Here is a 14,987-nt window from a genome sequence, read left to right as displayed (position 1 = left end):
TACATTGCACAAATGCGCCACTTTGCAGGCAGATTAAGGGGACCCCCCAGGCACGATATTTAAAGGAATGTTTCATTTTTATTGTTTCACTTTAAGCCTTATCAAAATCAATGCTCCTGTAAAAATTATAGTTTTTAAAAAAAATGTTTGCATTGGTACATGTCCACCAAGTCAGTACCCGGACCCCCATACAATTTTTGTGGGGCAATAACTTGCATTTAAGCCTTTAAAATGAGGACTTTTGATTTTTCATGTTCAAGTCCCATAGACTTCAATGGAGTTTGCATGTTCTAACAAACTTTTTCCCTGTTCGCAGTGTTCGGGGGGTGTTCGGCTCATCACTAATCTCCAATTTAAAATACATTTCAACAAATCCATAACAAATCCATAACTAGGAGAACCTACCTTTCAGGGCCAGTACCCCAAGTCCTGCAACACCAATACCCATTTGGATGGATCACATCTTATATCACTCTACTTGGTCTTAAGATTCCGATCGTAGTCTGAAGTTTGTATGACCTAAACGATACACCTTTATTGCCACGGATAAAACAGGATATTCAAACGTTGAAAAACATGTAGGCTGTATGGCAATTAAAAAAAATGAACATATTACCACGTCTGCTTTACATTTTTCAGACAATTCCTATATGTCTTCCCCCTGAGTTTTTCAAACAACTAGAGGCAGCATTCAATTACTTCATCTGCCTAGACATGCTAGATAAGGTATCTCAAATCCGTAAAACCATGTTGCATCTCTCTAAAACTAACAGCAGCCTAGCTTTAAATAATCTGAAAAACTATTATTATGCCTGTCACATGCTGAAAATCTCTGACTGGTTCCTCTGTGCACATGACGAGGCATGGGGTTAACATAGAACAAGACTGTTCTACTCACCCATTACAGACCGTACTGTGGTTTGTATACACAAAATTTCCAACCAACTTGGAAATGCCCCCTAATTGAGGCAACTCTGCAAATCTTTCATTCATGTTGCAACTCTTCATCATTTACAGCACAGTTCTCTGACTTCTCTGATTGGAAACTCAGACTTTTTTCATAGGAATTCTCATAAATTTAGGTGCTATTGGAGAAATTATTTCCCCTCTGTTCCCACACCTGCAACTACCTTCAGTAAAATCACACTGTTCTTAGGAAACGCGTGGGGCTGCCATTCATTCTGAATGGCACCCCCACTCATCTCAGCCCGTGTGACAAAAAATATTGCAATGACCGACATTTTATTCTCCAGAGTCTTTGCTAAAAAAAATATATATATATATATATATATATATATATATATATATATATATATATATATATATAATGTTTGGGGGTTCTAAGTAGTTTTCTAGGAAAAAATACTGGTTTTAACTTGTAAACATAAAGTGTCCGGAATAGGGCCGGGGCTTAAGTGGTTTAATTTACTATGCTGTATATTCACTATTCCAAATCGCCTTTTTCCATATGCCATGCTTTATGTTCCTTATTCCACACCACCTCATTCTGTATGCCAAACAGTACATCCCACCATCTCTGAATGCCATCTCATGTCCTGTAATGTACGATTAAGAAAATTGGAATGTTGTACTACCTGTTTAAAATCCTTTTCTTAAAGTACATTTCAGGACACAGGTCCTGCCCCTTTGCTGTTTATGTTCCACTTTTATTACTGCTTGCTAACAAAATAGAGGCATGCTGGGAGTGGGTGGGGTTTTACTGGGCTGTCTTACAGCTTTGGTTGCCACTGTCCACATCTTCTAAAGAAAATGTGGTCTCTGAATACCATCACGTATCCTGCAGTGTATTCTAAGAAATAAATACATTTTACACGTAGACAAAAATCCTACATAATTTGTTTCTGTTATTCCTCTTATTAGGTTTACATCTGATAAAGTAACCTGGGATGTTCACAAGCAGTTCTTATGGGGACCGGCATTTATGATCAGCCCTGCTCTAGAGGATGTAAGTACAAATAATACATTATGCAACTGTGATGTTTATCAAAACACCAGGAAAAAAACACATAATATGTCCTTGTATAATTGAGGAGGGAGCAGGATACTTACAGGAAACATGGCCAGAGCATGCAGATTCCAGGTGTTATTCAAACTCAAACCTGCATGAGTGCATGCCAACTACTTAATGCCTAGGTTTAAGCCAAAAAAGTGTCCAGGTGTGTTCTCTGAGCATCACTAAATATTCTCCATTTAGTACCCTTTACTGAACTGAGACTCATGCACACGTAACATTTACAGCTCTAATAAAGTATGGGGGGCATATCCAAATGTACCATTTTGTGCAACACATGCCAGGTCTGCTTTCTAGTTCCTGTTTTTATATCTTAAAATGAATCCCTGTTACTAGCATGGGCGATAAATTACCAGGAATTATAAAATTCTGCCAGAACACTAAAGATTGTGATGAATTGCACTTTCTATACTGATATACTGTATATTGTACAGCCCATTTATTACACATTGCAAGGCTGTACTTTGACTGTCCTTTATACAGAGGAAGAATCAGCTGATGATATACAGAAATAGTGTTGCTATATATTTTATGGTTTTCCATTTCCAATAAAAGTGACTAAACCCAACTTTTTTAGTTGGATTTTGTCACTAATATAAATTTTCTTTTAAGATCTCTTGGATATTCTGGCAAAAAGGATACCTGTATTTGAATTCTCAGCTCTTCTCCCCTTGTGTTAGGCTTTTTGGTGGGGGTATTACTCCCAGCTCTTCTATTTATATAACATTACAGTGCATTTAGTAGCATGAAGACTCCTTTTCTTGGCCTATTAGCAAAATCAGTGAGACACCTAGTAAAGGTCAATGTGGAATAGTTTTCACTGTTTGAGAAGTAATCTAACATCTTACATTGTCCCTAACCAAACTTTCATTTCCTGGTTTTGTCCAATTTAGGGTTTCAAAAAAATCTCCTTATCTAGTCCATAAATACTCTATATTAAGCAACCCCCACCCCCCCCCCCCAAAAAAAAAGGTCCTTGCGGGGGATTATTATGAAATCCTAAACATGTCCTTTGATCCTTAAAACCCAACTCCATCCCCATTTTTTTTTTTTTTTTTGGGGGGGGGGGGGGACTTGGGAAGAGTAAATGCTTTTATTAAGTTTCTATTTTTGTCTGTGATAGAGGTGAGTGATAAAACAACCTTTTCCTTGTGACAGTAGAACAAGAAATTAATGGAAGAGTTGTCGCTATGACAGAAAAAAACAGACAGAAATGATAACCTAACTTAAGACTATGTTAAGGACTATTGGTGGCTGTCTTCTTGAGGAGTTTTTATTTTATTATAATTATTGGTTAAGTTAAAAGAGTATTTAATCCCTATTAAGTCCATGTAGATAAAACTATGTTTATTGAATAAAAAATGTTTTATATCAGTTGGTATTCCCATTGGAGAGATTTCTGATCTTCCTAATGGGGGACACAGACTGCATCTAGGGTTGCTCATCCTCCCCTAATTACAGCTAAGTCTAGGTGTACAGATACTTGCGAGGATATAGAAAAAAAAAAGTTTAATGTATTCACTTAAAAATCCCCCCTCCATCAGAAAGATGTCTGGTAGCGGAGGTACACTTTGGTGGCAGAGTAATTGTACAGGGTATGATCAACTAAGGTAGAAATACCCAGTGGTTTTAAAACATACACTTAAAAAAATATGTGAGGGCAGCACAGTGACTAAGTGGTAAGCACTTTCACCTTGCAGCGCTAGGGTTGTTGGTTCAAATCCAATGGCACTACCTGCCTGAAGTTTGCATGTTCTCCCTGTGTTTCCTCTCACACTCAATACATGTTGGTAGGTTGATTGACTATTGACTTCTGTCCAAACTGGCCCTATTACAGGCATGTATGAATGTGAGTTAAGGACCTTAGACTGTAAGCTCCTTGAGGGCAGGAACTAATGTGAATGTACAATATATAAAATATATAGGTGTAGCACAATTCCCAGCCGTTTTGCAGGATATGGGTCCCCCTGGGTTACCGCTAACAACAACACTATATTTAAGCATTTAAGCATGTTTCTCCAAGTGTGAGCACTGAGACAATGACCAGTCCAGTATCTTTGGGTTTTTGATTTATTTAGGAACTTGGATGGGAGAAGGGATGAGTGGGATACTCCTTTAACTCAACTATGCACAATTTGGCGGAGACACTTAAGAAGTACTGTTTGACGCTTGCTTGACGCTGGCTGAATGCCCGCCAATGCTGTCTTGATGCTGGTTAACGCTGGCCAGAAGCCAGTTAACGCTGAACTACTCTTGTAACTGAGCTTCAACTAAAGAAATCCTCTCTTAGCTGCCTTAGGTACTCCTTCCTGAGGTAGCTACTTGTACACCTTTGCTGCACTGCTGAACACTTCAGGGCCCACACTGACGCCCCCTTTAATTTCCTTATGTTCAGGGCTTAACACTTGGCACCCCCTTATTATGCCACAACTCCCGGTTAGCTGGCTCCTGGATCCCTTTGACCTTCTGGAGTGGCCCCCTCTCTTAGGCAGACCCCCAGGCAGATTTCGAGTACTCACAACACTGTTTTTCCTGGAAACTTCTGCCCAGCAGCTCCACTTGGTCAGCAACACTCTGTATCCCTTTCTGCAGCCCAGCTCAACCTCTGGTCCTTCAGGCCGACTGCCCAGGACACCCTCACAGCCGTCAGCCTCCTCCTGGGACTCTGCTCCCCGCCAAAGACGCTCTTGTCGCATGCTCCCGCCAGGTTTATACCCAATCCCAGGGTGCATTGTGGCAAACTCCACCCACTGGGACAGCTATAAACCCTGGTGCGCTATTGGTCAGGTTTCCTCCACCGTCCAACAAGAGCCCTCATTGGATGCAGTGGGGAGACTCCCAAGACTCAACAGACTACACCTGGAAACACATGACAGCCTCACTAACTGATCAGGCCCCCCTGATAGGCAGACAGGACAACACACCCTAGGAGGGTGCTACATAGGTAAAGTGCTGTGTAAATTGACAGTGCTATATACAGTACATACCTGTAATAAATAATGTGTCTATTTATTATGATGAGAGACTGTTACTTTGACCCAGTTAAAGACCATAGTGTGTAGGTGTGGATATATATCTTTATCTTGTCAAGTGCAAGAAAAACGTAAATGATAGAAGCACAGGCCTGGTCTTACTGTAATCTGAAAAGCTTTGTTTAAACTTATTGGACCCAAATAATAAATTAGTGTTCAATTTGAATGTGGTTTAAGCTAATTCATTTGTTAATACTGTTACTATTATATGTTTATACATTTTAGAAACAAAGATCAGTCAACGCATATATACCAAACACTCGCTGGTATGACTATCACACGGTAAGCCTTAAATAATTACTTTGCCTCCTGTAAAACTGTCCTTTCTGCTAAAAAAAATAAATACATAAATAACTTGGCAAAAAAGAATACATTCCTCTATGTCACTCTTGAAATAAACAAAGAAATTCTTGTTCACACCACCGCTGATTAACTGTTTACAAACTTTAAAGCTGCTGTAAAGCTGCAAGAATGAACACACCAAACTGGTATTTTGGACAATGCCGACCTAAGCATTTACTAGCAGTATTAAAGGATTTTACACACCACCGTGTGGGATAAGTAAATGAGTTGTTTCTCTTTAAGACTGCGCATAAAGAAAACAACTTTTGGATTAAGAAGGTCGGTTTAAAAAAAATAAAATCACTGTGTGAATGTGGCAAACATTTTCACAGCTGTAACAAAACAAATTGCCATATTTTGTCTAATATGATTATCTCCTGTGATTTTCAGTGCCATCTACTGGTGTTTCAGGAATCATACAGCATTGTGGCCTCTAGATGGTGCTTACAATCATAGGAAAGAATCATATTAAACATAATTCAGTTATATCATTTTGTCATATGTACAGCATTTATTTTAATTAACAATATAGTATCCATAATTTATATGGTATTGCTAAAAGGGGTTTGTTTCTTTGACCCATTTGGTAAACTGGGAGATTTATGTCTATTTCAGTTATTTAGGGGTCATCAATTTTGCTGCAAAAATGATGCTGCACTTTGAATAAACCAATAAACCACAAGAACAGTGAATAACCATCACAAAACTAAATATGCAGCACCAAATGCAAAATATGTATGGTAAATCAGAAGAAGAAAAAAAAACCCTATATTGTTTAACCCCCTATAGGGAAAATTAGAACTCAATAAGATGATTCCATACTTTCATACAGCTTTCTTTCACATCTCTAAAAGGGGTCTTTCATCTGGATTAAATAAACAAAGGACAAACTCTAGACAACATCCAAAGGCAAATAAAATGGACCCTTACACACTTAAACCCTGGCGGTTCCATACATTTATTAAAGTTTAGGATGGTATTAAACAATCAAATCTACACAAGGACCACTGTTCTTTATTAAATGTATAATGTTGTAGAGCACAGGTTCATAATATCCAGAAAACAACCCATGTCCCAAATGATCCTGAGACCTTTTATATCTCTATTTTCATTTAAACATTTCACTGCCACTGAGTAATGCTTACATGGGCAGCAGCATGAGCTTTTAAACACATTTCTGGTTTCTATATACAACAAAACCTTGGCTTGGGAGCATCATTTTTTTCCAGAAATATGCTTATAATCCAAAGTACTTGTATATCAAAACAAATTTCCCCATAAAAAATAATGGAAATTCAGATGATTCATTCCACAACCCCAACCACAAAAAAAAAAAAAAAAAGTGTCAATAGGGAATGCTTAAAGCAGAATCCAGCAGGAGCTATAGATTATAAAACAGAAGAGAGGCGCCTCTAAGTGTAGAAATATGGTTACATTTCACGAAAGCACAACATTTAGAAACTTACATGGTTGATGATTAAAACAGGCACATCTAAATATGTAGGCATCTAGGGTAAAGCTATCCACATAGACAGTCCTCCACACTGCCACCGCCATTGATGCCATCCCTTCCACACTTCGCTCCATGAGTGCTTCAAGGCTCACTTTCAGATCACTCTACTACAGGGTAGTCTTCCTGGTCACAATTGCAAACTGACAGCGGTGAGAGTCGGTGGTGGACAATCTATGTGGACAGCTTTACATTGGATACTTGCATACTTAGATGTGAAGTAGCACCGAAGTCATATTAAATCGTTACAAATCTCACAGAAGTAGTGCTGAAGTAGTGGTTGAAATTGGGCTTTAAGTCACACTAATTTAAATTGTACCCGGTGTGGCCGCAGGCTTCTACTCAGTTGCTTCTCATATTACAAGACATTGCTCGTTTATCAAGTTAAAATGTATTTTAAAAATGTTGCTTGTCTTGTAAAATACTTGCAGGCTAAGTTACTCACAATCCAATGTTTTACTGTAGTTGGCAAGCTGACTGTCTGTTTTTTTTTTTTAAAGTGATTTTTTATGGCTTTACAGCCACCTAATAATTTCCACTTACTGCCAAAGACATCACCCTCTGAACTGCCTACCCCAGGCCAGGTATTCCATTTACTAAAACTGGAGAGCACAAAATAAGTTGTGACACATAACAAACATGGTATACTTACCTGCCATGTGCAGTTGGATATCCACAGAGCAGCCCTGATCCTCCTCTTCTCAGGTGCCTCTTCGGCTCTCCTGGCTCCTCCCTCCTGTTGAGCACCCCCACAGCAAGCAGCTTGCTATAGGGGCACCCAAACCGAGTCACAGCTCCCAGTGTCCATTCAGACACGGAGCTGCCGTTCACCCCCTCTCTCTCCTAATTGGCTAACGACTTTGATTGACAGCTGCGGGAGCCAATGGTGCCGTGGCTGTGTCTCAGCCAATGAGGAGGAAGAGTCCAAGATGGCAGAGTGACTCGTGGACATCGCTGGACAGAAATAGGGCTTGTTCCTTGTTCAGAACCATCCTACAAATACAAAATGCCAAATACAAGACACACAGGGCTTAATGTCCTAACGGCAAATAGGCTGTTCACTTTGCTATGGTATTTCCCCTTAGCTTAGTGAATGTGGTGAAAATTCACTTTGCTCAGAATACCCAATCATGTGCAAGGAAATAAAAAAAAAAAACCTGCATTCTTGTTTGCTAATGTGATTATGGAAGTCAGCAGAGCTTCACATCATTCACTAAGCTTTGGGGATAACTCCCTAGTGAACAGCCTATATACCTTTAGTAAATCAGCCCCATACTATAATTATAATATTTTTACATATATTAATATTAAAGCTACAGTATATCTTCATGGTGTATTACATGATGTTGCATTATGTGTTAAAAAGGAATCGTCTTTTTTTTTATTACTTAACACAGGCAACATACAAATTTCAGTTATTTTTTAAGCATACAACTTTATTGATTTTACCAGATTTCAAAATGTTATTTTTCAGTATGCATCATGTGAAATGATAGTAGATAATTGTATTACTTTTTATATTTTGGAGATGAAATTTAATTTTTGCTTCTCTGGCTTTCTTTTTTAACATACATATTTGCTATCATAGGGTGCAGAAGTTAAAGCCAGAGGTGCATGGGTGAATTTGCCAGCTCCACTGGAATACATAAATCTCCATGTTAGAGGTGGATACATCATACCATGGCAGGAAACAGCCAACAATACTGATTACAGGTGAGTGAAAACCACAGCTATAGCTTCAAAAACAAATATCATGGCACTAGGTCTAAGAAAGTTCTTATTTATCCAGGTCATGGTATAGCTAGTAGTAGTTGGTCACATTTTAACAGGCCTTCTTCTGTAATGTTAGAGGTTATGCAGCTTATTTAAGCAGCTTTTCCAGTTCTAGTAATTTTAAACAACAATAAGTGTCAAAAACATACCATTATTTAGAGTCCCATGGGTAATTCAGGTTAATTAATGCAAAATGCCTTGGCAAATTCTTTTGTGATTGGATTAGGATAGCTGAAGTAACCACGTGGCTTTAAAAGCTTGAGTATTTTGCTGTTACTTTTAGGAATACAAAAAATCTGCTTGGATAAGCTGAGAAACATCTTCAACATTACCGAACAAGTTCAGTTGAATGTGAAAGACTACAACTAGCTATATCATGACAGTCAGAAAAGAAAATGAATTACCACACTTATAAACATATTTTATTGTTTATTAAACAGAAGCTGGGATTACCCCCTTAAGACTATAAAGTTTCAGCAGTGTGGGTGCAAGGATGCCTGACTTATTTGCTGAAGTACAACAAACTTAATCGGCAGTGAAGAATGTCATGAGTCATTTATCTTGCCTTTTATACATACAGGGTTTGGTTACTAAAGGCAAACAGGGTGTACACTCATCAAGGGCATTTCCCCTTAGCTTAGGAACTTGATGAATTCCCTTTGCAAAAAATACCCAATCACAAGCAAGGGAAATAAAAAAGTATATCTTACTCGCACAGTACAGGACTGTAGTCATAGACCATAGGTTATATACAGAGCACTGGCAAATAACATTGCTAGGGCTGATTTTAGTGCATGCTCATTTAACCCAACCCATCATTGAGACTCCAGTTTTTTTGCTAGTGACCTTAGGTTATGGACCCCTTTTTTTGAGGAAGTTTTTTTTTTTTCTTTTTAAACCATTCTTTTTTTCTTTAGACTTTTCAAATAAGATTTGACTGAACTCTGAGAATGAGACAAAATCGATCCTGTGGTAGTATCAATAACCCCCTTCTCTACTTCCCTTCCACACTGAAAGGACTAAATGCTTGTTTAGTCTAGGGATGAAATGTAATCCTTTACACATCAGGACGTTATTTCATAATATGGCAAAAATGAAGACATATGTAATAGGAAAATATGATTTGAAGCTGTGAAAAGCTTTAGCTATGATATCCCATGCTATTTTCATGTTATAATTGCAGTCGTAAGAAGTTTATGGGACTTCTGGTAGCCTTGGATGATTATGGAAAAGCACATGGCAATCTTTTCTGGGATGATGGAGAAAGCATAGGTAAGTGCAAATGCTGAATATAAAACAATTGAAGATTCTTACTGAAAATAGAAGAGAAATAATATTTTAGTATTTCTAGTTTGCCTGAAAAGCAGCCTTTATGAGTTGTGGCAGCAGTTTATTGTGGAATTTAAAATTCAGAAGTGGTAAATGTCAATAAGGTAAAACAAAGGCAAGATCTATGTTATAATTTAGCCTGACTGCTAGTATTTTCTCTTGCAGACTCAATAGAGAAGAAGGAATATTTTCTGGGAACATTCAATGCTGATAAGGTATATAATCATGCTGCTGCAAAATGATTGAAATGACAGTTATCATCACAGAAAGCTGCTTAAAGTGGATTTCCGCCTCCCCCTCCAAAAATTAAAAGTCAGCAGCTACACATACTGTATCTGCTGACTTTTAATATTAGGACACTTACCTGTCCTGGAGTCCAGCAATGTCGGAACCACAGCCAAAGTATCCATCGGCTGTCGGGTGCTGCCGCCGCCATTGCTGGTAATGGAACCCTTGCCGCTTCACGGGCGGGTCCCTACTATGCAGGCGTGAAACGCGCTGTGCAATCCTATTGGCTCTGTGGCAGAGGAGGGAGGAGGGGGCCAAACTTCTGAGGGACGGCGCCGCAGTGCCGTATCCCGGAAGTGGAGAAGGGTACCTGTCAAAAACAGGTACCGTTCCCCCCTTCCCCCTGAAAGGTGCCAATTGTGGCACCGGAGGGGGGGAGGAAACAAAAGAGCAGAAGTTCCAGTTTTGGGTGGAACTCCGCTTTAAGTGATACACATGCAAATACTAATACATTCTGTTAATATTCTTAGTTAAACCTAGTAGTATTACAATTCTGATTGTAGAGCCTATTGATAGGGCAGAGCTATAAACCTCTTTGGAAGCCATATAGTAAAAACATTTGTTGGGAGTTTCTTGACAGAAGAGTCATTCAAACTTTTAAGAAGAATCCTTTCCTCCATGCTCTTGGTGATTGTTGATTCTTCATGTACACTGCATGGAACATTCACTGTGCAGTTTACATCCAAGCTCATTTTCCACATTAGAGGTGGGCATCAGAGACAATGTAACTTCTGCATATATATACACAGTTGTTACATAATAAGTGATTACCTAATAGCTAAGACAATACTTGAAGACCCTGAAGAATCAGCAGCTAAGATGGTGGTGCAATGAATGTGTCAGGGATTAGAGCTTGGATCTATCATTGCTGGAGGATGGCACTCTAGCAGTTCAGTGTGCCATAATGTGAACATTTGCCGTGCATACTTGCTCCTTCCCCAGTCAGCAAGATTTAGATATGCTTTAAGGTATTGTTGGTATGAGCAACATTACATGCATATGTTTTTATATTAAATAAGTAACCCAGAAAATATTGTTTTGAGAAACCAGCCATAACTACAAAACAAGATATTTACCCTACCTTTGTAAAAACTTGCATCTTTCCGATATCTAAGATTTTAAGGTGTTTTGAAGGAGGTATACTAACACTTTCGGAAAGTTTCAATTAGACAGTAATGTTGATGTAAAAAAATATATGCAGAGAAATCCTCCTCCTTTAAAACAAGGGTCTTTGTTTTTTTTTTTTTTTACACATCGCTCTTTAAACTCCATTACTTGCAAGTCTTTGGATGGGCCTTGTGTCCCAATTAACAAAAGTTTTTTTTTTAAAAAATGGCTTTGTCTGTTTACTGCTTTATTATTTATAACTGAAGCATGTTCAAATATACAGTAGGTTCCCTCATTTGAAGAACCCATAAGAGACACTTGGATAACTAGAGAAGAAGCCTGTTGTTTTTCTTTTTATACTGCAAAAACCAACAGTTAGTTATGCACTCATTTGCTAATATGTTACTGCTGAGTAATACAACACATTGTACTTTTACAGTATGAGTGCTAGAAAGAAATTTGAACCAGCTTATTAGTGGGATTAATTCCCTATTTTGTAAAAGGTGGGGAGCTGAAATTGTAAAACTAATCTTGCTTGCAAAGATAAACAATAAAATATGACTTGTGCTAATAAAATGTTGCTATTTTTTGATAACCGAAATTAAGTCTTTAGATACACAATAAGTATGCAATTTAACCTTTTTTTTGTCTTACTTTTATTTGCCTTTCCATAGAACACAGTGTCAAGTGCAATAACAACAAATACTTATTTATCCCCAACAAATCCTTTACTTCTTGGACATGTTTATATTTGGGGCCCTGGAACAAATGCCACAACTGTGTCGGTTACATATGGTGGCAGTACAGAAGCAATTTCAACTTTTACAGCAGCTAACGGGGTAAGGACTATCTGAGAAAACTGGAATAATGGGAGCACTGATTTGTTTTTGGCATCGATGATTAGAAGTATACCGTGCAATATATAAGAAATACTGACATCTGATTGATAAAAAAAACCCACAGAATAGCAGTAGGGAAAAATAGCTCTTGTTGTGCCAATTAATCATTGGATTAGTGAAATGTGTGCACATGTGTAATGAAATTTCCTGGATAAAACATATATATATGGATAGTCTTAGAAAAACTTTTTTTTTTTTTTAATGGAGTCATTGTGGTTTTGCACTACAGGTGTGTAAAACTAATAGATGGTATTGGAATATAAAATTTAACAAACTTCCCACTGCACACATAAATTTTAACCTTGGCGTAAAATATTGTACTAAATAAATGTAACCTGGCCTAAAACATTAGGTAGGAATAGTGCTGAAGTTCTTTTGTAAGTCTTCGATCAATTCCTGTGTCTCTGAGTAGCATCACTGAATCTCAGGCCCAGGTTGTACATGTGTACTTGACTTCTGCCCAATCGTCACTAAGCCTGGCCCCTTCTAACACCAAGGCCTCTTGCACAAGGACATAATCATTTACCAATATTTATATGCAGGATCTTGCTGGCAGAAAGATTCTGAGTAAAAATGACAAGTTATGATCTGTAAAGACCTCGTGTATTCAGGTGCATAAACCTGTGTATGTGTATACACATGAGTGCTCTGTTTTGCAAATGTTTTAATATTATTCAAATAGATAATCTTGGTGCCTTTTTCTTTCATGTTGCTGCTTCCTGCACATTATAACTTCCCCCTGTCATTCAGCTATGAAATGCCAGAACATAAATTAGCACCACAGCAGATCATTTGAAAATGTATGGGTTTATTAAGAAGCTCTCCTGATTCTTGAAAATGCTTATTACCACCCTAAAGGATCAATATGACCCAATAGATGTATGATTGTCGCACAAATGAACCAGATTGCCTGTTACTACGTTGCTACAAGACTACTTGAAAATGCTAAAATAAACCAATATATATATGTATATATATATATATATATATATACACACACGTGTGTATCTACACTATATTTCCAAAAGTATTGGGAAGCCTGCTTTAAGACGCACATGAACTTTAATGCCAGTCTTAGTCCATAGAAGAGTTGAAGTTGTTATAGTTGCAAAGAGTGGGCCAACTCAATATTGAACCCTATGGACTAAGACTGGGATGCCATTAAAGTTCTTGTGCGTGTAAAGGCAGATGTCCCAATACTTTTGGTAATATAGTGTGTGTGTATATATATATATATATATATATATATACATATATCTATATAATCTATATTTACAGAAAAAAGAAAATATATATTGATATACTGGTATGTAGCCTGAAAAGGACCAGGCACAATTTCCTTTTGACATGCCAACATGGTCTATGCTTTTTTTGGTGTAAATTCATGCTGGCTTACTAGGACTTCTACCCAGGGTTTAGGGAAGCCCCAGGTACTATTACAAATTGGATCTTTGTGACTTAATAGATAGAATGACTGTAGTATATCACCAACTTTCTATTGTGCCAGGTAGACACTTATATGAACTTGTAATAAGCATAGATTTTCTATATTCAGTCTAAACAACACAAATGTTGTATTTAACTGATAAGAGTATTTTATTAGGATTAGACATTTACATCAGCAATATGAATTTTGAAATGTAACACATTTTTTATCCTTTACTTTCTTCCAGGTTTTAGAAATCCATCTCACAAACAAGCAATATAACTTGGCAAACCCAATTAGTGTTACATGGAATATCTAACTTGATTGAGCTCTTCTTTCTGAAAATCTCCATTTGAAAAGAGCATCCAAGAATATAGCATTTTCAGCTAATCTCCTCTATGACAGATGTTTATACCATAAAACGATTTCTTACATTTTCTTTGACTAAATTTATATTGCTCAAATAAAATTAGTGACCAAATCTATTGATTTTTTGTCTTTGTATAAATTGAGTATAAAGAAAGCACTGTGAAGCACTGAACCAGTTAAAAACAGTAAACACCTCTGCTATGGAGCTCCTAACCTTAAACTAAGATCAAGGGAGCCTTACATTATCTTTGGGAAAGTATAGTTAGGTTTTAATGGAGAAGTGGTGACAGAAGGGCCTTCTGTACATCACAAGACACAGGGTGCTTCATGTTTATGACTACCTATGCTGCTACCTTCAGATAAATGGACATTGGCCAAAAAAAAAGACAGGACAGGAATTCCCTGCCCAGGCATTACCCTGCCTATCGAAGCTAAGCCTCAGGCTGTAGGTAGTGTCCTCGATAATGAATATGCCTGCAGTGTCTCTATGAAGACCTTTTTCAGTAGGTGTAACTCCTATTTCATGGTCTTTTCTGCATGTCCTTTCTAGGGAAAGTAAATGCTTCATCTAGATCAGTCACCTGAGACCCTGAGCCTGCATACAAGAGATGGAATGGCCTGTAATTTTGCCATTAAGCACTGGATCCTGTGGGCAGCAATCTCTGGGGTACTCAGTATCCAGTAACTTTTCTGGCAGGATGGTGTACATTTCCATGGCAGTGATCCCCTTGGTGGGAGTAGAGTCCATTTAAGGCCCTCTGGGGCACACCCACTGTGAGGGGTGAAGAATGAACCTTTTGGCACTAGGACAAGGAATGGTGAGTTCTTCTGTGGCTGGATATGTGGAAGTTTCCCTTGTGTTCCTAGGTGTTTTGGGACA

The 14,987-nt window shown here is 37.9% G+C and overlaps 1 protein-coding gene across 1 annotated transcript in view; it reads left to right on the top strand.

Annotated features, from left to right (window-relative positions):
* The window catches only part of SI (sucrase-isomaltase), a 331,665-nt gene extending 317,472 nt beyond the window's left edge, over positions 1 to 14,193 (top strand). Inside the window, exons 64-70 of the mRNA XM_082249620.1 lie at positions 1,882 to 1,966; positions 5,290 to 5,346; positions 8,505 to 8,629; positions 9,873 to 9,961; positions 10,184 to 10,233; positions 12,088 to 12,252; positions 13,986 to 14,193. Coding sequence (XP_082105746.1) covers positions 1,882 to 1,966; positions 5,290 to 5,346; positions 8,505 to 8,629; positions 9,873 to 9,961; positions 10,184 to 10,233; positions 12,088 to 12,252; positions 13,986 to 14,057 — 643 coding nt within the window. The 3' untranslated portion in view covers positions 14,058 to 14,193. The remainder of the gene's footprint in view (positions 1 to 1,881; positions 1,967 to 5,289; positions 5,347 to 8,504; positions 8,630 to 9,872; positions 9,962 to 10,183; positions 10,234 to 12,087; positions 12,253 to 13,985) is intronic.
* The last annotated feature ends 794 nt before the right edge of the window (positions 14,194 to 14,987 follow it).

The sequence above is a fragment of the Pelophylax lessonae genome, assembly GCF_965119305.1.
Source record: "Pelophylax lessonae genome assembly, chromosome: 3".
In the NCBI taxonomy this organism is placed as follows: domain Eukaryota; kingdom Metazoa; phylum Chordata; class Amphibia; order Anura; family Ranidae; genus Pelophylax; species Pelophylax lessonae.
The sequence above is the reverse complement of the archived record's forward strand: the minus strand, read 5'-3'. Positions and strand labels throughout refer to the sequence as shown.